Genomic DNA, 27,062 nt, shown 5'->3' with positions numbered 1-27,062 from the left:
GAGGGGGCCCGTGCACATCAGAATGGGGCCGAGGGGGTCCGTGCACGCCAGAATGGGCATGAGGGGGCCCGTGCACGCCAGAATGGGCGTCAGGGGGCCCGTGCACGCCAGAATGGGCATGAGGGGGCCCGTGCACGCCAGAATGGGCATGAGGGGGCCCGTGCACACCAGAATGGGGATGAGGGGGCCCGTGCACACCAGAATGGGGATGAGGAGACCCGTGCACGCCAGAATCGGGAAGATGGGGCCCGTGCACACCATAATGGGGATGAGCGGGCCCGTGCACACCAGAATTGGGGATGAGCGGGCCTGTTCACACCAGAATTGGCATGAGGGGGCCCGTGCACGCCAGAATGGGCATGAGGGGGCCCGTGCACGCCAGAATGGGCATGAGGGGGCCCGTGCACGCCAGAATGGGCATGAGGGGGCCCGTGCACGCCAGAATGGGCATGAGGGGGCCCGTGCACCCGAGAATGGGCATGAGGGGGCCCGTGCACGCCAGAATGGGCGTGAGGGGGCCCGTGCACGCCAGAATGGGCAGAGGGGGCCCGTGCACACCAGAATGGGGATGAGGAGACCCGTGCACGCCAGAATCGGGAAGATGGGGCCCGTGCACACCATAATGGGGATGAGCGGGCCCGTGCACACCAGAATTGGGGATGAGCGGGCCTGTTCACACCAGAATGGGCATGAGGGGGCCCGTGCACGCCAGAATGGGCATGAGGGGGCCCGTGCACACCAGAATGGGCATGAGGGGGCCCGTGCACACCAGAATGGGCATGAGGGGGCCCGTGCACACCAGAATGGGGATGAGGAGACCCGTGCACGCCAGAATCGGGAAGATGGGGCCCGTGCACACCAGAATGGGAATGAGGGGGCCTGTGCACGCCAGAATCGGGAAGATGGGGCCCATGCACACCAGAATGTGGATATTAAGTACAGATTTTACCCCATTTTTTGTTTGTTTTTTTTACTAATTTCTTCCTCTAAAACTTCGGTGCATCTTATCGTCCAGTGCGTCTTTTATAGTCTGAAAAATACGGTACATTTTTACCACAAAAATGCTGTTTTAGCTCCAAGTTTTTAATTTTTCTAAGGGCTAATAAGAAAATTCTTTACAACAGAGGTCCTTTTTTTTTCCTTAGTGTGCCAATACCCTTTATTTAATTGGGAAATATTTTTGGAGAACAGTGCAAAGCTCAGAAGGGAAGGAGCGCCATACTATAGTGCAGATTATACTGTTATGGTTTGCAGGTGCCATGACCCACTACAAACTACACCTCTTAACTAATTCATCTAGGGGTGCAGTGATCAGAATTTTATACCATTGGGCATTGAAGCAAAAATAATGACATTTTTACCACCAAAATTTTGTTTTAGCCTAGAAAATGTGTAAAAATGGCTCCATAATTTGTCCCAAAATTTCTACGGAACGTGGCAATACCCCATATGTGGCTGTACATTACTACGTCCATATGCAGAGGCTCGGAAGGAATGTAGCGTCATTTCCCTCCCGGAGCGCAGATTTTCCTAGAACAGTTTGAGGACTCCATATACAGAGCCCCTAATTGCTAGAAGAGCAGAATCCCCCCTCAAGTTACCCCATTTTGGAAATTACTGTATACTCCTTTGGGAATTTACCTACAGGTGTAGTGCCGATTTTTGAGGGGCGAAAAGCCATTCTCCTTTTCCAGAGCCTTTGTGCTACCAGTAACGTTTCCCCCTATATTTCCGAGATCAGATGGGGACCTAAGTAAGGGCTTGCTTTTTTTTGTAGATTGAGTTGAAGCTTTTGCTGGAACATTTTACATAACATTTGGGATCACATTTATCTGGCACTCGATGCTGAACACTTACTTTGGAGTTTCCATCTAAATCTCCAAGTGACATGACAGATGAACCCCCCGAGGGATGCATTCACTGTAATGAGGCAGCAGAGTTACTCTGGACTCCGTCTGGCCTCTGTTTAGTGGTGTCCTTCTTTTTAAAAGTGCACAAAACTGTAGCTGATGGCACTTTTATACAGTCCTAAAAAGATGGACACTGCCGGATCACAGGTCCTATGAAGTCCACAGTGCCTCCATCTGCCTCATTATAGGGAATCTTCCTCGTGAGGTTCCGTCTGAATCACGTATTTCATCGATTTACACGGGAACCCTGAGGTACAGTAAAGACCAAAAGTTTGGACACACCTTCTCATTTAAAGATTTTTCTGTATTTTCATGACTATGAAAATTCTGCATTCACACTGAAGGCATCAAAACTATGTATTAACACATGTGGAATTATATACTTAACAAAAAAGTGTGAAACAACTGAAATTATGTCTTATATTCTAAGTTCTTCAAAGTAGCCACCTTTTGCTTTGATGACTGCTTTGCACACTCTTGGCATTCTCTTGATGAGCTTCAAGAGGTAGTCACCGGGAATGGGATTTTTTTTGCCTTATAAATGGTGTTGGGACCATTAGTTGTGTTGAGCAGAAGTCTGGTGGATACACAGCTGATAGTCCTACTGAATAGACTGTTAGAAGTTGTATTATGGCAAGAAAAAAGCAGCTAAGTAAAGAAAAACGAGTGGCCATCATAACTTTAAGAAATTAAGGTCAGTCAGTCTGAAAAATTGGGAAAACTTTGAAAGTGTCCCCAAGTGCAGTTGCAAAAACCACCAAGCGCTACAAAGAAACTGGCTCATATAAGGACCGCCCCAGGAAAGGAAGACCAAGAGTCACCTCTGCTTCTGAGGATAAGTTTATCCAAGTCACCAGCCTCAGAAATCGCAGGTTAACAGCAGCTCAGATTAGAGACCAGGTCAATGCCACACAGAGTTCTAGCAGCAGACATATCTCTACAACAACTGTTAAGAGGAGACTTTGTGCAGCAGGCCTTCATGGTAAAATAGGTGCTAGGAAGCCACTGCTAAGGACAGGCAACAAGCAGAAGAGACTTGTTTGGGCTAAAGAACACAAGGAATGGACATTAGACCAGTGGAAATCTGTGCTTTGGTCTGATGAGTCCAAATTTGAGATCTTTGGTTCCAACCACCGTGTCTTTCTGCGACGCACAAAAGGAAAACGGATGGACTCTACATGCATGGTTCCCACCGTGTAGCATGGAGAAGGAGGTGTGATGGTGTGGGGGTGCTTTGCTGGTGACACTGTTGGGGATTTATTCAAAATTGAAGGCATACTGAACCAGCATGGCTACCACAGCATCTTGCAGCGGCATGCTATTCCATCCGGTTTGCGTTTAGTTGGACCATCATTTATTTATCAACAGGACTATGACCACAAACACACCTCCAGGCTGTGTAAGGGCTATTTGACCAAGAAGGAGAGTGATGGGGTGCTACGCCAGATGACCTGGCCTTCACAGTCACCAGATCTGAACCCAATCGAGATGGTTTGGGGTGAGCTGGACCGCAGAGTGAAGGCAAAAGGGCCAACAAGTGCTAAGCATCTCTGGGAACTCCTTCAAGATTGTTGGAAGACCATTCCCAGTGACTACCTCTTGAAGCTCATCAAGAGAATGCCAAGAGTGTGCAAAGCAGTCATCAAAGCAAAAGGCGGCTACTTTGAAGAACCTAGAATATAAGATATAATTTCAGTTGTTTCACACTTTTTCTCTATCGCCTTTCATTGGGGGACACAGGAACCATGGGTGTATGCTGCTGCCACTAGGAGGCTGACACTATGCAAATAAAAAAGTTAGCTCCTCCTCTGCAGTGTACACCCTACCGACAGGAAGTAGGATATTCAGTTTAGCTTAGTGTCCCAGATTACTCACGCCGGGGAATAATTTGTTCCCTGGACGTCGCGTCTTCTGCCGCACAGGCGCTCAGTAATGTTGTTGCCAGCCGTCGCACTGTTTGGCTCAAGAGTCATCAAAGAAGTCCCTTATGAGCCTGCCTTTTCAAGGTTCACGTCCTTTTTGTTCCTAGCTGGACCAAATTATTAAGGACGCCACTGGCGGCACCAGTCCCCTTCTCCAGACCTCGCCTACTTCCCCTTAGGCGGCTACTTCGGTCTTTTCGACCTTTTTCGTAGTTTCGCGGCATCAGTTCCTCTTCGCAACAGCAGAGGCCACAGGCACGTTAAGAGAAGAAGGTATTCTTCGACTCACTCCTTCCTGGCATTCCCGCTACTCCTAAAGTGGATTCTCCAGGTCCAGGACTGGAAGTTCCACCTAGGCATGACCCACGACTAGACCCCAGCCCGTTTCTCAGGCTAGGCAGATGTCTCCTGTTCCTCAGGGACGTCTGGGTCACCTCAGTAGAGGACGCATGGGCCAGGGCACTTGTATCATCTAGATACAAAATCTTCATTTCACGGCCCTGGGATCGTTTTCTTCGAATCCCAACCTCCAAGAGACCCCGCTCTAGTCCCGGGTTTCTTTACAGCCATTGTTTCCCTCCTTAAATCCGGGGTAATCGTTCCCGTCCCAGAACAGGAAAGGTTCAACGGTTCACAGGCTTCTCTTCGAATCTTTTTGTACTGACAGAGGACGACAAGGTTCGTCCCAGTCTGGATCTCAATTTGCTGAACAGGAAGTTTCGTCGGAGACACTTCAGGATGATATTCCCTCGTTCAGTAATCGCTTCCACGGAGGCTCAGGAATTTCGGCTTCAGGCTCCCGAAAGTCTATCCATCTTTCCCGACATTCTAGCCGTTGCTGGTGGCTCGGCAACAGGAAGAAGTTCTGTCTTGTTCAGCGCCTCGTATCTCCGGGCATGTTCTTCGACACTTGTCGGACCAGAGTCTTACTTCCCGAAGACAGGATATCCCTCTTTTGTCAGGAAGTTCGCTTGCTCCAGGATTTTCGGCTCCCCTCCTTTCCGATGGGCCTTAAAGGTCTTAAGGAGGTTGGTTGCAACATCGGAAGCAATTTTCCCTTCGCCCGTTTCATTCAAGACTTCTTCAGCAGGCTATTCTATCACAGGGGACAGGTCTGTCTTCTCCCTGCATCGTCCAATCCGGCTTTCTCCCGGGTCAAACGGTTCCTCGACTGGTGGCCGAGGTCACTTCTCTTATCCCAGAGTAGATCCTTCACAGTATATCCTTCCTTCCAGTTCCCTGGCAGGTGGTGACGACGGACGCCAGCCCGCTTGGCGGAGGCACGGGGCATTGTCACCTGTTCTTCTCAGGGTTGTTGGTCGGCGCAGGAGTCCTCTTTGCCGATCAATGTCCTCGAGTTCCGGATCATCTTTCTGTCTTTCCTTCACTGGGTAAGGATTCTCAGCAGCCTGCCAATTCGAATCCAGACAGACAATGACACAGCAGTGGCATATGTCTACCACCAGGGGTGGACTCGGCGTTCTCTGGCCTCGGCCGAGATTCCAGGATCCTCCTTTGGACAGAGGCAACGGTCCTGGTGAGCTCCGCAGTGCATGTCCCCGGCGTGGACATTTAGGCCGCCGACTTCCTTGGCCGTGAGGGCCTCGCGGCAGGGGAATGGTACTTCAGGAGGTTTCCTGTTGTGAATTCTGTTGTCAAGCTCCCTCCTGTGGTCATGAATGGTACTTCGGCTGGTTCTGTCCATGGGCTTCCTCTGGTGGTTGTGAGTGGGGCTGCGGCTTCTGAGTTTCCTTCCACAGGTGACGAGGTTAATTCGTTAGCTGGCTGCTCTATTTAACTCCACTTAGATCTTTGCTCCATGCCACCTGTCAATGTTCCAGTATTGGTCTTGTTCACTCCTGGATCGTTCTTGTGACCTGTCTTCCCAGCAGAAGCTAAGTTCCTGCTTGTTTTTCTCTTGTTTGCTGTTTTTCTGTCCAGCTTGCTATTTTGATTTTTGTCTTGCTTGCTGGAAGCTCTGGGACGCAGAGGGAGCGCCTCCGCACCGTGAGTCGGTGCCGAGGGTCTTTTTGCGCCCTCTGCGTGGTCTTTTTGTAGTTTTTGTGCTGACCGCAAAGTTGCCTTTCCTATCCTCAGTCTGTTCAGTAAGTCGGGCCTCACTTTGCTAAATCTATTTCATCTCTGTGTTTGTAATTTTCATCTTTACTCAGTCATTATATGTGGGGGGCTGCCTTTTCCTTTGGGGAATTTCTCTGAGGCAAGGTAGGCTTTATTTTTCTATCTTCAGGGCTAGCTAGTTTCTTAGGCTGTTACGAGTTGCATAGGGAGCGTTAGGAGCAATCCACGGCTATTTCTAGTGTGTGTGATAGGATTAGGGATTGCGGTCAGCAGAGTTCCCACGTCTTAGAGCTCGTCCTATATGATTAGTAACTATCAGGTCATTCCGTGTGCTCTTACCACCAGGTCCATTATCGTCCTAACCACCAGGTCATAACAGTTTCCTAAACGGATTGCTCTTCGATGGGGGACTCCAGAGGTGGACCTCATGGCGTCCCGATTGAATAGGAAGGTCCCTCGGGTCGGCCCAAGGTCCCGTGATCCTCTCACAGTGGTGTTGACACTCTGGCCATTCCTTGGTCGCAGTTCGTGCTCCCCTATCGGTTCCCACCCCTTGCCTTGCTTTCCAAGCTGTCGAAAAAGATCAAGGCGGGATGGGTGCCGGTCATTCTGATCGTCCCGGATTGGCCCAGGAGGTCTTGGTTTGCAGACATCGTCAATCTTCTCGCGGACACCCCTGGTGCCTTCCAAACAGACCCGATCTGCTGTCTCAGGGTCCGATCTGCCACCCGAATTATCGGTCGCTCAGTTTTACGGCGTGGCTGTGGACTCCACAGTTTTAAGAGCGTCTGGCCTTTCGGCCCGGATGAGTCACACTATAATCCAGGCTAGGAAGCCTTCGTCTTCCTCCAGGATCTACTATCGTACCTGGAAGGCTTACTTTCGTTGATGCGAGTCCAACCGCTTTTCACCTATGTCCTTTTTCCCTGCCTTCCGTTTGGTTTTCCTTCAGGCGGGACTGGATTCGGGCTTCGCTCTCAGTTCCCTAAAGGGCCAGGTTTCTGCGCTCTTCTTCCCTTTAAGAAGACGTTATCTTCTCAGCCACAAGTTAAGACCTTCCTTCAAGGAGTAGCCCACGCTGTCCCTCCGTACAGGGCCTCTGTGGATTCATGGGATTTAAAAGTTGTGTTGGTTGTTCTTAGGGGTTCCCCACTTTGAGCCTCTCAGGGAGTTTTCCCTGTCAGTTCTATCACGGAAGGTGGCTTTTCTCAGGTCCATCTCTTCGATCCGCCGCGGTTTTGAGTTGGCGGCCATTTTCTGCCGACCTCCTTTCTTGATTTTCCACCAGGACAAGGTGGTCCCAGGCCTCCGCCTTCCTTCCTTTCTCGAGGTGGTTTTCATCTTTCCACCTCAACGAGGACATCGTTCTACCTTCCTTTTGTCCAGCTCCAACTCATCCTCTGGAGCAATCGTTGAACAGGCTGAACCTCGTCAGGGCAGTGAGGATCTCCCTGGCTAGAGCTGCCGCTTTCCGAAAGATGGATTCTCTTTTCGCCATCCCTGATGGCGTGCGTAGAGGCCTGCCCGCTTCTAAGGCGACTATTGGTCGCTCGATCAGAATGGCAATTTTGGAAGCTTACCGGGTCAAGAACAGAGGGCCCCCTCCTGAGATGAAGGCTCACTCTACCCGGGCAGTCGGCGCTTCCAGTGCGGTACGTCACAGGGCTTTCGCCGACGGCTTTGCAAAGCGGCAACCTGCTCTTCCATCCACACGTTTCGCCGAACTACGGCGGACTCCAGCCTGGGCAGAAGGATCCTGCAGGCGGCAGTGGTGAGTCCTCGGACCTGATGGAAGTCTGTTTTTCCCACCCCAGGGACTGCTTTGGGACGTCCCATGGTTCCTGTGTCCCCCAATGAAAGGCGATAGAGAAAACAGGATTTTTGGTTGCTTACCGTAAAATCTGTTTCTCGGGAGAGTGCTGTGTCCCCCAATGAAGGCTCCGAGAAACAGATTTTACGGTAAGCAACCAAAAATCCTGTTTTTGTTAAGTATATAATTCCACATGTGTTAATTCATAGTTTTGATGCCTTCAGTGTGAATTTACAATTTTCATAGTCATGAAAATACAGAAAAATCTTTACATGAGAAGTTGTCTCCAAACTTTTGGTCTGTACTGTAAGTGCAGAGCGCAGGATAAATGTATGCCGAGCCTTACTGCGATCTTTGAGGAGCAGAATGAACAAATCAACAGCAGGTGAAGTATTGGTTTTATTTTTATTTATTTTTTACACTGTTCCTCATGCAGTATAAGCGATTAGGCGACTTTATTCTTCGAGTCGATGCAATTACAGGGTTGCCAGATCTATATAGTTTTTTTATATTTGGCTGCTGTCACACAAAAAAACGCTTTTTCTCTAGTAGCCTTCCACGACAGCCACCAGGAGGTTGTCTCCATTCCCTAATGAGGGACAGGAAGCACAAGAGGTTAAAAACACCTCCCACCTCCCATTAACCAGTGTCTTTCCTGTCCCCCATGGGGCATGGAGAGGTTCCTGGTGCGCTGCTGCGGCGGCTCTAAGCAGAGTACCTGTATTAATTTTCTTGCCGGGCACTTAAGGTCGGGCCCCCCGCGGCTTCCTCCTGCGCTGTGCCTCCCGTCTCCTCGGGATTCTGGGACCGCATTCCCCGGCCTCCTGCGTCCTCTTGCGGGGATAAAGCTGGTCGGGGTGCCCGCCGGAGGCCTCCCTGAGCTCTCCGGCGTTTCCCCCTCCAGCGCGCGCTGTTCGGCGACCCGGAAGTCAGGTGACGCTCCACTTCCGGGTCGGCGCTCCTGTGCAGGAGCGATACAGACCAGAGAGATGGATTACCGAACGGCGTGCGAGGCACGCTGCATCCTCGCACGCCTGCCTGGGACTCCGGAGGGGGAGGGGCGGCTAATTGCCACGCGCTGGTGCAGGCTTATTTTCTACATAAGCTGCGAAGACGTCTCAGGTAAGCTGCTGTAAGCATGGATGCGTCTTGCCCTGCAGCTGCAGAGCCCAGCGCTCCCCAAGCCCTAGTAAGTACGGCAGAGGGGGTCCCATTTAAAAGCACATTTTTTAATATACCTTTTCTTACACGGCTTCCTCTCTCATTGCAGGGAGTCAAGCCTGGCCCTAAAAACATTACCAAGCGCAAATGTGCCACCTGTAATGTAAAAATGCCACCAGATTGGGAGAAAAAGTTATGCCAACCTTGCACGGATAAAATCGTCAGAGCGGAACACCCTTCTTTGATTGATGAAATTCGCTCCTTGGTTAGGCAGGAGGTTCAAACCTCTTTGGCCACACTCGCCCCACCTCCACCGCCACCACCATCCTCACCTGGTCCATCACTCCCTAAAAAGAGGAAAATCCAGGAGTACTCTGAGTCAGAGTCTGAGGGGTCTTATACGTCTTCCTCTGTCAAATGGGAAGATGCGTTACCCCGTAAATCTGCGGAAATTAGGAAATACCTTTTTTCCTCTGAATATATTGAGGAATTGGTATCTGCAGTGAGGAACACTATGGGGCTAAAAGAGGAATCAGTTCCTCAGTCTATACACGAACTGTTTGGCATACATACTGAAAAACAATCCGGGTTCCCCGTCCATAAAAGCATAATTGATATGATTAATAATGAATGGGAATTGCCTGAGAAACGGCTAACAACGCCTCCAGACTTTAAGCATCGGTTCCCTCTTGAGGAGGACCTAATAAAATGGGACATTCCAAAAATTGATGTCCAGGTGGCTAGAGTGGCTAAAAAGACGGCTCTGCCGTTCGAGGATTCCTCCCAATTAAAAGACCCCTTGGATAGGAAGATTGAGAGCCTTCTCAAAAAATCCTGGGAAACATCTACCTCAGCCCTCAGATACAATATAGCATCCACCTGCGTGGCCCGCTCTCTCTTCCGTTGGATACAAGAGTTAGAAAGCCACATCTCTCAGGGTACCCCAAGAGAGGAGGTACTGGACTCTTTGCCTATCTTACACAGGGCAACAGGTTTCCTTGCAGATGCCTCACTGGAATCTATCCGGGTGGCCGCCAGATCCTTGGTCCAGACAAATTCAGCCAGAAGAGCTCTCTGGTTAAAGATGTGGAGCGGAGACGTTACGTCAAAAATAAAACTGTGTTCTATTCCCTTTAAGGGTGACTACGTGTTTGGGCCCTCCTTAGATGACATCTTTGAGAAAGCCACAGACAGAAAGAAAACCCTTCCTGAACAGAGACCTCCCAGGAAGCGTTTTTTTCGACCCTCCCAGCCCCAGCCCTCCCAGGGTAAAGGGAAAGGAAAGACCGGGAGGTGGAGTTATGCTAAAGGGAAGCCTAAGAACATCCTTATTCCCCAACAAACACAACAAGAAAAGCAATGACTCCGATCCGGTGGGGGGGAGGCTTTCGAACTTCGTTCACAGTTGGCAGAATATCTCCAACAGCCCCTGGGTGGTGAGTGTAATCCAACAGGGTCTACTGATAGAGTTCGATGCGCCTCCTCCCAGGATCTTAAGAGTCACCTCCCCGTCATCTCGGGAGACTCAAAAGTTGATGATGGCTGGAATACAGGACTTGCTAGACTCAAGAGCTATATCCATAGTCCCGGTGAACGAGCAAGGGGAAGGACACTATTCCCGTATCTTCATGATAAAAAAACCTTCCGGGCAATCTCGTATTATAATAAATATGAAAGCTCTCAACAAATACATAACCTACCGCAAGTTCAAGATGGAATCAGTAAAAACAGCCATCCCTCTAATAGCTCCTCATTCATATATGGCAACAATAGACCTCAAGGATGCCTATTTCCATATTCCAATACATCCTCGGCACAGGAAATACCTGAGATTTGCGGTCCAATTCAACCAAAAAATCTTACATTTCCAGTACAATGTTCTCCCCTTCGGGATCTCCTCAGCCCCAAGGGTGTTTTCCAGAGTCATGGCGGAAGCAGTTGCCCATATCAGGAGCCAAGACATCGCTATAGTACCATACTTGGACGACCTGTTAATAATTGGTCCTTCCGCCGAAGTTCTCAATCAGAGAATTTCCAAAACTCTGAACATCTTACAGCTTTTGGGTTGGATTCCAAATCTAAAAAAGTCTCAGCTATCACCATCAAAGGTGAGGAAATTCCTCGGAGTCCTCTTGGATTCAGAAGGTCAAAAATCCTTCCTACCAGAGGAACATCGGATGAATCTAATTTCCAAGGTCTCACACTTCAGGAAACAACGTTCTCCGACCTTACGGGTTGCGATGTCTCTTCTGGGTTCGATGACGGCCTGTATACAATCAGTCCAGTGGGCTCAGAGCCACTCCAGAGTTTTGCAGGCGCACATCTTAGGAAACTGGAACGGGAATCCAAATTCCCTAAACAGAAGAGTTTACACTCCAGGGAAGGTAAAAGCCTCGTTAACCTGGTGGGCGATCCAATCAAACCTACTGAAGGGGGTCGACTGGGTGCAAGATCCGCTAATTACAGTAACAACGGACGCCAGTCAAAAAGGTTGGGGAGCAGTGGTCTCGCAAATTCCATTCCAGGGTCTCTGGAATCAGAAGGAAAGCTCCGGTTCCTCCAACTCCAGAGAACTGTTGGCAGTGGAGAGGGCCCTTCTGGCAGCCAGCAGTCTCGTTATAGGTCAACATGTCAGAGTGTACTCGGACAATATGACGACTGTTGCGCATCTAAAACACCAGGGGAGTCCAAAGTTCAACCAACTAAGAGCAATATCAAACAGAATATTTTGCTGGGCAGAGAAACATCTCTCACTTTCAGCGATACACCTCAAGGGGTCGGTGAACGTTCAGGCAGATCGCCTAAGTCGTCACGTCTTGCATCCAGGAGAGTGGAGCCTGAAGGCGGACGTTTTCAAAATGTTGACAGACAGGTGGGGTCTTCCCGATATAGACCTTCTAGCGTCCAGCCAGAATGCACAAGTCGAGAACTACTTCTCCCTAAACCCCAAGGACAGGTCTCAAGGAGTAGACGCCTTTGCTCATACTTGGAGGTTCCATCTAGCATACGGGTTCCCTCCAATACCGTTACTTGCGAAGACCCTCCGGAAGATCCAGGACGATCAGGTCCAGACTATCTTAGTAGCTCCAGCATGGCCGAAGAGGAGCTGGTACCACCTCATCGAAGAACTGAAGGTGGACGGTCCAGTCTTTCTTCAAGTATCAGAAGATCTCCTCTGCCAGGGCCCCTTTTATCATCCAGAACCACAGAAGTTCAAACTGGCAGCCTGGCTATTGAAGCCCAGGTACTAAGAGCTAGGGGCCTTTCAGAGTCGGTAATATCTACTCTACAGAAATCTAGAAAACCTATTACCAATGCCATATATGGCAAAATCTGGAATAGATTCTCCTCGTGGTGTCATCCTCATAAACCTGACCCTTTTCATCCTAATATATCACAAATATTAGATTTTTTACAAAAAGGATTAGAGTTGGGGCTGAAGCCAAGTACCTTGAAAGTTCAAGTGTCAGCCTTAAGTTCCGTCTTTGATCGGGACCTTGCGGGTCGATCGGGACCTTGCGGGTCATCGTTGGATAAAGAGGTTTATGGTCGCAGCATCAAGACATTGTCCAAGAAGACAAATTTTCGTGCCATCGTGGGACTTAAACATAGTCCTAAAAGGTCTTACGGCTCCTCCATTTGAGCCATTATCATCTTGTTCCTCGCAACTTCTGTCCTACAAGACGGCCTTCTTGGTTGCAGTTTCTACCGCAAGAAGAGTAGGGGAAATACAAGCCCTTTCAATAAGAGAGCCTTATCTTACCATAAGAGATGATTCCATTGTGTTCCGTCCAGATCCTTGTTTCCTACCGAAAGTAGTGTCAGAATTTCATCGATCACAGGATATAGTCCTCCCATCGTTCTGTCACAATCCTTCAAATCCGGAAGAACACAGATTCCATACTTTGGATGTACGACGTATAGTGTTATATTACTTAGAACATACTAAATCATTTAGAATTGACAAAAATCTCTTCGTTCATCTTTCTGGCAGAAACAAAGGCAAGAAGGTAGCGAAGAGTACCATTGCCAACTGGATAAAAAAAGGCCATTTCTGAAGCATACTCAACTCAGAATATTGCTGTTCCTGCGGGCCTAAAAGCCCATTCCACCAGATCTACTTCTGTCTCTTGGGCTGAAAGGGCTGGCGCTTCATCGGAGCAGATTTGCAGGGCAGCAACATGGTCTTCCCTACACACTTTTACTAAGCATTATAGATTGGACTTCTGGTCCAATCGGGATCTTGCTTTTGGCCGAAAGGTTCTTCAAGCTGTGGTCCCTCCCTAAATACAGAATTGGTTGGCATTCCTCCTGGTGGCTGTCGTGGAAGGCTACTAGAGAAAATAGAATTATTCTTACCGTTAATTCGGTTTCTAGGAGCCTTCCACGACAGCATTAATTCCCTCCCGATGTTCTTGGATATTTTTCTGAGAACCTAAAGGTAACCGGTGCTATGGGTTCTGTTGTAAGTCACTGGTTAATGGGAGGTGGGAGGGGTTTTTAACCTCTTGTGCTTCCTGTCCCCCATTAGGGAATGGAGACAACCTCCTGGTGGCTGTCGTGGAAGGCTCCTAGAAACCGAATTAACGGTAAGAATAATTCTATTTTATTGCTCATTGCCATATTTTGAGAGCTATAATTTTTCCATATTTTGGTCCACAGAATCTTGTGAGGGTTTGTGGGTCGAGTTGACCTTTTTATTGGTACCATATTTAGACGCATTACATTTTTTATAGCTTTCTATTCCAATTTTTGGGAGGCAAAATGAGCAAAAACCATCAATTCAGGATTTTTTTTTTTATGCCGTTTTTTTTATTGCAATTTTTTTACTTTGTCCCACTATGGGAGTTTACACATTTTGCAGGTTGATCACCGGTATAGCATGGGAATGCAGGAGCATCCCTTTACTATGCAGACTGTGAGCGATGCTCGGAGCATGATCAAGCAACTTTGCTATCTCTGGTGAACCGGATGTCAACAACATTGTCACCATGGCAACGATCGGGTCTCTGTCCGAAACAAGGGCAGAGGGGCTATCATCCCTCTGCCCGCTCTCGATCTCAACATTTAGGGGGTTAGTGTCGGGAGTGGTGCAGGACCACTCCTGACATGGAGTGGCTGCTGTCATCTGTCAGAATCAGGCTAAAAGGTTGTAATATTCTTAAGCAGGAGCACACCTCTCCTCATCCTCCCCACTACTTCATTGTTAGAAGGGGGAGGGAATTGGCAGCTGAGCATTTTTAATAAAAAAATAAATAAGTGATGCTCACGTTTACCATGTCCCTGCAACTTCCTGTCTATTTCTTACTTGGCCCTAAGTGTGTCTGAGTCATGGATGAACCATCTAACACCAACTAGACTGCTCAAAAGTGTAGTAATTATACAACACTGATAACTATTGGCCTCTGCTCTTGTTCCCTTTTTATATAGATATCATAGAAATGGACTCCAAGCGGATTCCTCGTGATAAGCTGGCATGTATCACAGGCTGCAGTAAGCAGATCTTTAATGCGATTAGGACCACGAAAAATGAACCGGCCTCTGCCGATGACTTCCTCCCTACCCTGATCTATATCGTTCTCCAGGCGAATCCTCCACGTCTGCAGTCCAACATCCAGTACATCACCAGATTCTGTAACCCCAGCCGGCTGATGACCGGGGAGGATGGCTATTATTTCACTAACCTGGTGAGTGGTCTGATACATGTTGGATATCTATCGATCATCTTTTCTAAGTTATTGTCCCTTTATTCAGATTTTACACGAGCCTCCCAATTTCACATTTTGCAACCCACTGAATCTGGTCAGAGTATAGCATCCATGTTTTATTGATACCACCTGATAATGGTTATGTCTCCTGTACAGTGCTGTGCTATAGCATTCATTGAGAAGCTGGATGCCCAATCTTTAAACCTAAGCGAAGAAGAGTTCAGCAGGTACATGTCTGGTCAGGCTTCTCCCAAAAAACAAGACTCTGATATCTGGGACGCAGACACATGCCCAGGAGTGAAGCAGATGCACAGGAATTTAGACTTGCTCTCCCAGCTGTCGGAGAGACAGGAGCGCATTGTCACAGAAGCCAAGAAGTTAGAGAAGGACTTGATTGATTGGACGGAAGACGTGACCCGTGAAGTCCAGGATATTGTGGAGAAATACCCGTTACACATAAAAGCTAGCAGCCAGGCCCTGGCCTCCATCGATTCTGAGAATGTGGAGGACGACCTCCTGCCTCCTCCTCTGCAGCCACAGGTCTACGCAGGATAAGCATCACTACCTGAACTACATTTTTTTTTTCTTCATTGGCTTTTTGAGCAGCCCTAAGCCAGTCCATTGAGGATCTAAAAGGCCAGAGATTATTGAATGAAGTTCATACGTTGACCCAAGTGTTGCTCAGACTTGCGATTGAATCTATTTATTATTATGAGCAATCTTGTGTTTCTTGTATTTTTCACAAGGAAGGAGCTACCAGCCACTAAAGTGACATTTAAACCCTAAATAGACATCTGTACTCGCTCTACCTTTGGGATGGGAACATCTTGTGAGTTTCGCCGCAGTCTCTGTGCTGGGAACTAAGTTTTGTATTGTCCTTCTGTCATCTACCCAAATCTCACTTGTTCATACATCCGCTTCTTTCTTCACCGGATTTCCCGGTTCTACTATGTGGAAATTTTTGCTTAGTTTGCAATATTCTCGCCAGCTTTGTACTCTGGAATTGATCATCACCAACACACTAATTTCTCAGTTCCTTTTACACCTTAATCCCGTATGGGGACAGTAATGAAGCCGTGGACAGTAACCCTATGCTATGGCTTCTGATATATCCCATATAAAGAACATTTCTGGCATTTGTTTTACTAATTACTGCAGCAGAATAGACATAGGTGTAAATTTTTTAAGAAATGTAGTAAGTTAAAGCAAAGGCGTTGGGTATAGATTTTCCACTCCAATGGGTTTCCCATATACAAAGCAGTATGTGTCTATCTGTGCATAGCGCTGTATTTATATCCCATATCCGGGCAAGTTTATGTATTGTCTGCAGCTTAAAACCGGTGACCACTAAGCACCATGATGCCATCCTGGTGCTTTACATGTCTCCCTTTGTATTACCCCATCACTATCATATGCCATGTAATACTTTAGCATTTCAGGATTTAAAGCCAAGTTACTTTGCACATGACATATGGAGGCATCATATGTAGCAAACCTCAAAGTATTGAAAAAATATGTGGTTTAACCAGTCACTAGGACTACTAGGTTAAAGGGGGGTGTCCACTGCTGAAAAACCCCATATTATTAGCCCAAAGACGCAGCTTAAAAAAAAAAATCTCTACTTGGCACACAGATGCCGCCATTCTTCCATTCTGAGCCCTGTGTCCTCCGCCAGTCACCTGGCATGCCATGTGACCTCTGCAGCCAATCAGTGGCTGATGATCAGCTGCAGCCTTCACTGTGACACTGTGCTTGAATAAAACTACGAAATCTGCAACTGATTGGCTGCAGCTGTTAGGTGACCAGCAGAAGACGCAGGGCTATTAATGACTGGTTGCCCAGTAGACAACCCTTTAAGGCGCCCACCCAATCTGTAAAGTTTTATGTGGGAAGTCCGCTCCATTTGTGGGGTCCATCCTTGTGTCTTTGCAGCCTGCACATGCAGGTATTGGTGTATTGTTTCCTATATGTTGCATGGGCAAGACAACTACTGGGACCTAGGCATATGTGTCGGCAGGGGGCAGAAAGGGCTTCTCACCAGGGACACCCTCAAAGATAAGATTGGGACGTTCACTTCAGGCTCAATTTTGGATTTTGTCACTTCAAGCGTGTGTCCGAACTACGTTTTTTTTGCTTGAAAAAGTGTCCCTAAAACTGCTCAAAAGATTGAACATGTGCATTTCTATGTCAACGACTTGCTGTGCAGAGGTTCAGTCTTTTCATCGTCTATTAACCACTTTCGGTTTCCAAAGACGTGAAGTGGTTAAAAGAAATGACCGGATCTTTCTTCAGAGTATCTTCTACTTGGAAAACCTCGCAAACCAAGTAAAGATGTTTTTATTGGGACACCAAAAAGACAGATGAAAGAGGGCTTTACTAGGATTTTAAAAATCCTGAAGTGGATTGGCGTGAATGTAAAAGCATCGTGTGAACATCCTTATAGGAAAACTGTCTTGTTATTGAAAATTCAGATATTTTAAACTGCTCCATGCAGCAGCACACGTTGGTGTCTATCTGCGGAGCACGTGCCAGCATTGCCATGTCCCCCTGTCCTCCTGTGTCATCTGCACCTGTTTTGTTTGCTGTAAAAGTATCAGCAATAAAAGACGCACTGGTTCCAGTTTAGGCATCATCTAGTATAAATCCGCCATGCTGCAGTCTTAAAGCCTCCGTGTAGGGGCTCAGAACTAGATTATGGGCACAAATCTGGTACTTAACGTGAAGGTTCCCCATGGGTAAGCCTTCACTTATATATTATTGACGTTTATATATGCTTATATTACCTACACCGCTGACAATATAAGCCTGAGATATCGGAGTCATGGGACAGAGCAGGTAATGGGAGACGTCCCGGGGCGGAGCAGGTGTCGGGAGACGTCCCGGGGCGGAGCAGGTGTCGGGAGACGTCCCGGGGCGGAGCAGGTGTCGGGAGACGTCCCGGGGCGGAGCAGGTGTCGGGAGACGTCCCGGGGCGGAGCAGGTGTCGGGAGACTTCCTGGGGCTGCGCTCTCTGATAACATTGCATTCTGTCCATGGAGAAAGGACTCGAGCTGCGGTGGGAGATGACCACAATCCTGCTCCTCACCACTGGCAGAATACAGCTGTTATCTCCAGATGAACCTCGTGTACAGCTGTGGAGAGCTTTACTTCCCGGATCTGCTACATCCCGTTGGCCAGGACACTTCCACAGGGATTTAGCCACATAAGGTAATTGTGGGAATGCAGTTCCCCACTCTGAGTGCAGGATCACTGTTTAACTTTAAAAAAAAACAAAAAAAAAAAATGTGACCTCGTATATTTTTCTGACTATAGATTATACAGGAGATTTATTTCTGTGATGTTCTCTAAGGTACTATCTGCTGTTCCCATGACCCAAGCATTGAGACTGGGAGAGGAGCTGCAATAATCAGATCAGTGGGACGTTACTTTCTCATGGTTGCTATAAGGGTCATTCACAAACTTTTAAAAGTTAAAGATAATCTGTCAGCAGGTTTTTGCTACCCCATCTGAGAGCAGCCTGATGTAGCCAGAGACCCTGAATCCAATAATGTATCACTTAGTTTACTGGGTGCAGCTGTTCAGACAGAGTTTTTACATCTAGCAATGCAGCAGAGCGGAGAAAGCTAGCCTCGCCCACACCATGGTCGCTGTAGACTGTGACCTGCTTAGCATAGAAGGGTCGGAGTCGGACTATTACCCGCACGCCTGATAGTCACAGCAATGTTAATCACCAGGTGATTAATCCTTCATTGTAAGAAAACAGCACCACGCAGCCGGATATGTGATACATCATTGCGTTCAGTCTTTTAACCTCTACTTCATGATGTCCTTAGTTTGCACAGCGAAAACCTGCTGACAGATTCGTTTTAAGATTTATACAGAGGAAAAGTGAGAATTTGCAGATTGTTGATGGAGCCCATGCTTATCCCATGAACAGGGCTCTAAAATGCTCCATTAGATGGAGGTGGTGGCTGCATGTCCACTCCATTCATTGTCTATGGGACAGCCACGTACGGTACTCTATTTCCGCTGGTCCCACAGAGAATGAATGGAGCAGCACTGGCGGTCACTTCTCTGTTCCCTCCGCGCATTTTGGAGCCTTGTTCCCGCAATTGGCTGAGATCACAGCAGTGAGTTCCGAACCAATCTGCAAATTATATCTTGGTGAATAACCCGTCTCTGCATGTTTTCATATGGTATGGCTGTGTAGGGACTTGTCCGCTAATAAAAATTGTGGAGATCCCTTGGGCCGGTCATGATAAACACAGCGTAAAAGCCATATGCAAATCAAGCTGTAAGTGCACTGGGGGTGTGTCAACTCTCCCAACTGCTTTGACTCGCCCCAGTGCACTTCCAGCCGGAATTGTAGATTGCTTTTATGCTAGTTTTCTCCTGACTTGCACGAGATCCCTACAAATACAGTATCATTTTTATTTTTGGTAAAATGCGCCTACAGAGCCGTATTATTATTTGTAGATGTAAAGTACGCTGATACAACGCCCGTTAGGGCCCTATTACAGGAGCCATACTGGTTGGTAAGAATGCTTGTAACCAGTTGTTGGTCCTTGTAAGGCTGCGTTCACACTCTGCGTGCAGAGGGGAGTGACGCCTCCGTTACCTGCTGCCACAAATCATCGTGTGAGTGCGGCTGAGGGCCACGTGCGGCAGGTGCACCGTGCATCCCCCAGGCCGTGATCAGCCTCATTAGCTCATTCATCTAAGCAGCCTAAAATAAAATCATTGGCTGCAGCACATTTTTCCCATGTAGCCAGCAGAATGCAACCTGTATGGGGTCCAAAAAGCTGCATTAATGATCTCTCGTCCCCAAACTGTTTGGGTTGGTCAATGTAAAAGGGCCTTTAAATGAGCAGAAATCTGCCTGTGTAAAATGACCCGTGTGTCCCACATTGAAGGCCGACGTTCGGTACCGCAGACCATTGCATCTAGCATCACATCATCTTGTGTGTCTGTCTACATCTCCATTGTGATAGATTTCACGTACTTCTATCACACTCCGTGCGTGCTGCTATCTTGTATTAGGTTGTAGTAATCTGATGAGATGCTATTGTAGAAATTGTACAAATGTAAATATAAGACATTGTATGTTACCGAGCTGCTCGGGCCCGGTACCTTCCTGTGTATTACCCAAGTAAGCAATATAACTTGTAAGCAAGAAGTGATTGGTGGCATGCCGGAAAGTAGGTGTCAGAGCCTTAATAAATGAAGAAGCCGGAATTTGTTGTGTTTCTTTTATTTAACAACCTTATTGCTTTAATTACCATGAAAATAAGCAGGTTTACAAATGACTTGCTTTTTATATGTGCTTTTCTTCTCCTGCATTGACTGTATGAAACGCCATCATTGCAGTCAAATGATAAGGATACTGACCAGTAACATCGAGAAATATTACTGCTGACAACAACCAGATCAAACGATAAAAATATTGCACAGCAGTATCCCTACATACATTTTAGGGACGGTCAGAAAAGAACGCACACTGATAAGTGTATAATAGGGTACTATTTTATACCCAGAGTCAAATGTGTTGTATAAAATTGGTAAAAACTCAAACATTAACAAATCATTACAATATTACAGCAAAGAGACGTACATTCCTTAAAGGGGTGGTCTGCTAATAAAACATGTTTAATCCTAAATATTTAATATAATTCAATCCTTTTTTTTGTTTTTTTTTACATGCTTTAATTGAAAAGACCCTACTGTTTTACTACTTTTTTTGCTACTTCCTTTTTGATGTCACTTAGTTTGAGAATACCATGCTGGGAATGTCGGGAGGCAGACAGCTGTCCATTTTAGGGGTAGTGTTGTCCCTGCTCTACTGAGCATGCATTGGTTGTCAATTCTGACATATATTCAGTAGATTCTTGTCACTCTGCATATTGCATAGTGACAGTGCGCTCGTTCGCTGGCTGTGATCAGAAGTAACAAGCCTGCAAAAGAGTACACTGACATCACAAGGCTGCGCTGGTCTCTGCTTTTCCTGCACACTGGGTAGGCTTACAACACACACTGACGGTGCACTCTCTTGCCGGCTAATTACTTCTAATCAGTCAGTGAGCAAGCACAATTCCAAGAAAACGTTGGAATTGACAACCGACGCATGCTCAGTAGAGCAGGGACTAGTCCGACCCCTAAAATGGACTTCACGGATGATTCTTTGTTTCAGAGAGCGGGCTGCGGCAGTGACTTCAGCCTCTGCCCCCTGATGGATGACTGGTCGTTCCGACTATCCTAGTATGCACTCTCAAACAATGCATCATCAAAGAGGAGATAGAAAAAAATAAAGCAGAGTCATGAGGGAACGATAAGAACTTTTTAATTAAAATATATTAGAAGAGATTAGATTATGACTAGTGATGAGCGAGTATACTCGTTGCTCGAGTTTTCCCAAGCATGTTCGGGTGATCTCCAAGTATTGGTTAGTGCTTGGAAATTTAGTTTTTGGCACTTCAGCTGCTTGATTTATGTCTGCTGGACAGCATGAATATATGTGGGGGTTGCTAGGGAATCCCCACATGTATTCAGTCTGTCTAGCAGCTGTAAATCATGCAGCGGCGTGGACAAAAACGAAATCTCCGAGAGCTCACAAATACTCGGAGACCACCTGAGCAACGAGTATACTCGCTCATCACTAATTATGACATTAAATAGACATTTAGGATTAATATACATTTTAGTTTTGAGACGACACTTTTAAGCTTACGATCATTTCCATCATGGCACAGTTACAAGAAAGATAAAGAGGCTTTCCCTGTGTGACACCATGGATAACGAGTGAAGACAAGTTGCAGGTTTGGTTGCTCACCTGCCAAGGATGTGTGTGGCAGAACTATGTGAAAATTGATGTATAATTCAATTGTGGCTGCTGCTCCGGCCGCTGTGCTCACACAAAATGTAGAAAGGACCTAAATGAGAGAAGTGTGGTGGATCCCAGGTGCTGCTGCTGACAAAGATTAATCCAGGCGGTAAGTATAAAAAAAACATTCAATTTATTGGAATTTCGTTTTGGAGTAGAATCTACTCCTTCCTCAGGCTAAGGAACCTTTCACACTGTGCCTCCTGGTTATGCCGCCTTGCAATGTCTTCTCCTTGGTGTCTCCTACCGCTCTGTGACCTATCCCTGAATGCCAACCTTCTGCTAGGGACTCCTGAATACCAACAAACTCTCCTTCAATGACCCCTCCGTGAAGTCCTCTGCTTACTCTCTTAATCCTCTCCTCCCATTCAAAAACTTGGTCATTATTAGAGATGAGCGAATTTGCTCGGGTTCCCTCTTATTCGGCAAGCTATAGTGCTTGCCGAATAAGCTGCAGAGGGAACCTGGCATCCTGGATCGTGCCCGGACGATCAGCACCGCAGCTGCATGTGTCTTGGTTATGTAAGGGTATGTGCACACGCTGCGGATCCGCAGCAGTTTCCCGTGCATTTACAGTACCATGTAAAGCAATGGGAAATGAAATCCGCAGTGCACATGCTGTGGAAAAAAACGCGCGGAAACGCAGCAGTTTATTTTCCGCATGTCAATTTCTGCGGATTCCGCTGCGGGTTTGCCCCTGCTCCAATAGAAATCTGCAGGTGAAAACCCGCAGATGAAACCGCAGTAAAAACCGCAGCGGTTTTTCACCCCGGATTTTGCAAATCCGCTGCGGAAAATTCCGCAATGGAATCCGCAGCGTGTGCACCTAGCCTTACAGGCACAACACATGCATGGACAGCCTGTTTGTTGGGCTCTCCATGCATGGGTGGTGCCTGTCACAGCTGCGACACATTGCATGGAGAGCTGATCGGCCGGGTGCAATCAAGGAAGCCAGGTTCCCTCTGCAGCTTATTCGGCAAGCACTATAGCTTGCCAAATAAGAGGGAACCCGAGCAAATTCGCTCATCTCTAATCATTATACAGGTCCTTCTCAAAAAATTAGCATATAGTGTTAAATTTCATTATTTACCATAATGCAATGATTACAATTAAACTTTCATATATTATAGATTCATTATCCACCAACTGAAATTTGTCAGGTCTTTTATTGTTTTAATACTGATGATTTTGGCATACAACTCCTGATAACCCAAAAAACCTGTCTCAATAAATTAGCATATTTCACCCATCCAATCAAATAAAAGTGTTTTTTAATAACAAACAAAAAAACCAACAAATAATAATGTTCAGTTATGCACTCAATACTTGGTCGGGAATCCTTTGGCAGAAATGACTGCTTCAATGCGGCGTGGCATGGAGGCAATCAGCCTGTGACACTGCTGAGATGTTATGGAGGCCCAGGATGCTTCAATAGCGGCCTTAAAGGGCACCTGTCACCTGAATTTGGCGGGACCAGTTTTGGGTCATATGGGCGGAGTTTTCGGGTGTTTGATTCACCCTTTCCTTACCCGCTGGCTGCATGCTGGCCGCAATATTGGATTGAAGTTCATTCTCTGTCTTCCGTAGTACACGCCTGCGCAAGGCAAGATTGTCTTGTGCAAGCGTGTACTACGGAGGACAGAAAATTAACTTCAATCCAATATTTCGGCCAGCATGCAGCCAGCGGGTAAGGAAAGGGTGAATCAAACACCCGAAAACTCCGCCCATATGACCCAAAACTGGTCCCACCAAATTCAGGTGACAGGTTCCCTTTAAGCTCATCCAGAGTGTTGGGTCTTGCGTCTCTCAACTTTCTCTTCACAATATCCCACAGATTCTCTATGGGGTTCAGGTCAGGAGAGTTGGCAGGCCAATTGAGCACAGTAATACCATGGTCAGTAAACCATTTACCAGTGGTTTTGGCACTGTGAGCAGGTGCCAGGTCGTGCTGAAAAATGAAATCTTCATCTCCATAAAGCATTTCAGCCGATGGAAGCATGAAGTGCTCCAAAATCTCCTGATAGCTAGCTGCATTGACCCTGCCCTTGATGAAACACAGTGGACCAACACCAGCAGCTGACATGGCACCCCACACCATCACTGACTGTGGGTACTTGACACTGGACTTCAGGCATTTTGGCATTTCCTTCTCCCCAGTCTGCCTCCAGACTCTGGCACCTTGATTTCCGAATGACATGCAAAATTTGCTTTCATCAGAAAAAAGTACTTGGGACCACTTAGCAACAGTCCAGTGCTGCTTCTCTGTAGCTCAAAAGTGGCTTTACCTGGGGAATGCGGCACCTGTAGCCCATTTCCTGCACACGCCTGTGCACGGTGGCTCTGGATGTTTCCACACCAGACTCAGTCCACTGCTTCCTCAGGTTCCCCAAGGTCTGGAATCGGTCCTTCTCCACAATCTTCCTCAGGGTCCGGTCTCCTCTTCTCGTTGTACAGCGTTTTCTGCCACATTGTTTCCTTCCAACAGACTTACCATTGAGGTGCCTTGATACAGCACTCTGGGAACAGCCTATTTGTTGAGAAATTTCTTTCTGGGTCTTACCCTCTTGCTTGAGGGTATCAATGATGGCCTTCTTGACATCTGTCAGGTCGCTAGTCTTACCCATGATGGGGGTTTTGAGTAATGAACCAGGCAGGGAGTTTATAAAAGCCTCAGGTATCTTTTGCATGTGTTTAGAGTTAATTAGTTGATTCAGAAGATTAGGGTAATAGGTCGTTTAGAGAACCTTTTCTTGATATGCTAATTTATTGAGACAGGTTTTTTGGGTTATCAGGAGTTGTATGCCAAAATCATCAGTATTAAAACAATAAAAGACCTGACAAATTTCAGTTGGTGGATAATGAATCTATAATATATGAAAGTTTAATTGTAATCATTACATTATGGTAAATAATGAAATTTAACACTATATGCTAATTTTTTGAGAAGGACCTGTACTCCACTTCCCCCTCCAACCTGGAGACAGTGTATCTCCGTTGTGGTCAAATAACTGCTTTGATCTACTTGCTCATTCTTACCATATGCTTACAAAGGATCATAAGAAAGGGACTTTGCACAGAATGAATGTTCAAACCAAGCATAGGTGTTCAGTGCTTCAGGGCGTGGCCAATCATTTAAATACATCTCCCCACCTGGAGCGGAGCTCTGTCCATGAATATTAACCTGTTAGATGCTGCTGTTATGCCCTAACAGTGGCATTAACAGTGCGCTGGCATGGGGGACGTGTCTATGCACCCATAACTCGTTCAAAGCATTAATGGGTTGCTATGACAGCTGGGGGTTTGTTGAAGACCTCCATGCCTGTCATCACTGAACTCCTTTGAAACCCCTGCCTGTGGCTGCGCTTCAATTGAGATTTATTTTTAGTAGATGCAGCAATATTTTGGTATTGCTGTATATAGCACAACAAGCAATCAGACAATGGTTGAAAGTCCCCTAAAAAAAAAAAATAGTATATCTGAAAAAAAAAAAACCCATAAGTTCAAATCACACACCTCCCTCCCTTCCAGATTTTCGGTTCTATTAGTGTGAGGCTATACCGATGTGTATGTTTGATTAATTTCAGCGTGCCAAACAGAAGCAGTGGGTCATATTGGAATCCTCTGTATCCCAGTTAACGTTGACCTCTTTGCCTTGGATTCCGAAAAGTGCTTCTTCCTCAAGAATGTCATTCCCTTTATTAACACGTATTCCTCCAAGTGTGGAATCAGCTTAAAGCGAACCTGTCAGCAGGATTTTGCTAAGTAAACTACAGGCAATTTCAGGTTGGCGCTATTACACTGATCAAAATGAAACCTGGGTAAAGAAATCCATCTTGTAGTCCTTGTGTAATCAGTGTTAGAAGTTTTCAGTTCGTGCTCAAGGGTGGACTGTAGGCAGAGTCTTATCTTCCTGCTCTAAGCCAGGGAAAGCAAGAAATGACATGCCCACAGGCTGCCCCGAAGCACAAACTCTCTCTCTATGATGAGGAACATGTTTGTGCTTCAGGGCGGCCTGTGAGCCTTCCCTATGGAAAATTCTTGATGCAAACATAACACCATATGTTGAAAAGAGCATGGCTTCTACAAATACATAATAACCCTAAGCACAAGTCAAAGTCCACAATAGACAACCTCAAAAAGCGCAAGCTGAAGGTTTTAAAATGGCCCTCACAGTCCCCTGATCTCAGCATCACTGAAAATCTGTGACAATTTCAAAATAGCAGTGCATGCAAGACGACCCAGGAATCTCACAGAAATGGAAATAATTTGAAATAAAACACCTTTATTTAAGACATCGGTGACGTGGTGGCACGTCTAAGGCTACGTTCACATTTGCGTTGTGCGGTGCTGCGTCGGCGACGCAACGCACAACGCAAATGTAAACGCACGCACAACGCAGCGTTTTGTGACGCATGCGTTCACTTTTTCATGGTTTTTGGCGCAGAAAAAACTGCATCATGCAGCATCCTCTGCGCCCTGACCCATGCGCTGCAGTGACGCATGCGTCACAAAACGCAAGTGCAACGCATGTCCATGCGCCTCCCATGTTAAATATAGGGGCGCATGACGCATGCGTTGCCGCGGTTGCGCCCGACGCAATGCAAATGTGAACGTAGCCTTACAGGGCTGCCTGTACATACAAACAGCAGCAAACCGTAGTGGCATATACTATAATATTACATAAAAAGTATTATTAAAGTATTGTACCAAAATAAGCACAGGTAATGTAGGATGAGCAGGAAAGAAAGACATAGTAGTGTCCAAGAGGACAAACCTAGCCAGAGATTGGGGCCAATAAAGTTCTAGTGTACATAGAGTATTCCCAAGGTAGTTCAGAGTCTTTACACTGAAAGTGTAAACTTTTGGCTTTGCAGCAATAAAAATGCCTTAAAATATTCTTATTATTCTGGCATTAGGCAAATATTAATAATTACGGTACTCCTAATTGATTAAAAAGGTTTATTCTGATTTTGTGTCAGATAGAGAAAACCTGCAGATGTCTCTTTTTATATAGTGTATAGTCCTTTTATAACAATAAATAATAATAATATAGTGTATGTAAGCGTCTGGTGTCATTACACTGTCCGTCATTGCCAATGGTGAAATTGCCATCCGTTCTCCCCCCATCTCTGCTGGAAGGCCATCTTGGTACGGTAAGGATGTCCAACCATAAGCCATTAAACATACTTGGTATCACTACTTTTGCAAAAGTCCGAGCTCACAAAGTACAAAATTAACACTTATTATAGACTCCATAAAGCAAGAAAAAAAAATCTACGAGTCAGATGTGCAACTTCTTGGTCACCGCACTTGGCTAAAAGTGCAATAAAAAGTTTTCCTTGGCTGGAAAAAAAAAAAAAAAAAAAGTTACAGGTCTCATAAACTGTTTTAGAAAATTTGGGATTTTTTTAGCCACTAAAGCACAAAAATAATTCCCCGTATGGGACTGATGTGCAGGACCTCGCAGTCCTCCCATTTGTGCCACATCCACCAAGAGCTGTACAAACAAAACCCAGCGGTGGAATTGTGGGGCTTTCACTGTTTTTGGAGATTTTTTATGTCTTTTTTTTTTAAGAACATTACATGATAAAGTGA

General features: G+C 46.5%; 1 protein-coding gene across 2 annotated transcripts in view; it reads left to right on the top strand.

Annotated features, from left to right (window-relative positions):
• Nucleotides 1–17,851, top strand: part of RABGEF1 (RAB guanine nucleotide exchange factor 1) — a 66,268-nt gene extending 48,417 nt beyond the window's left edge. For both annotated transcript variants that reach the window (XM_069761246.1, XM_069761247.1), the window contains 2 exons: nucleotides 14,313–14,569; nucleotides 14,747–17,851. In XM_069761246.1, coding sequence (XP_069617347.1) covers nucleotides 14,313–14,569; nucleotides 14,747–15,145 — 656 coding nt within the window. In that variant the 3' untranslated portion in view covers nucleotides 15,146–17,851. The remainder of the gene's footprint in view (nucleotides 1–14,312; nucleotides 14,570–14,746) is intronic.
• Nucleotides 17,852–27,062: the final 9,211 nt, after the last annotated feature.

The sequence above is a fragment of the Ranitomeya imitator genome, chromosome 3 (genome assembly GCF_032444005.1).
Source record: "Ranitomeya imitator isolate aRanImi1 chromosome 3, aRanImi1.pri, whole genome shotgun sequence".
Taxonomy (NCBI): Eukaryota; Metazoa; Chordata; class Amphibia; order Anura; family Dendrobatidae; genus Ranitomeya; species Ranitomeya imitator.
This window is presented reverse-complemented; position numbering and strand designations above follow the sequence as displayed.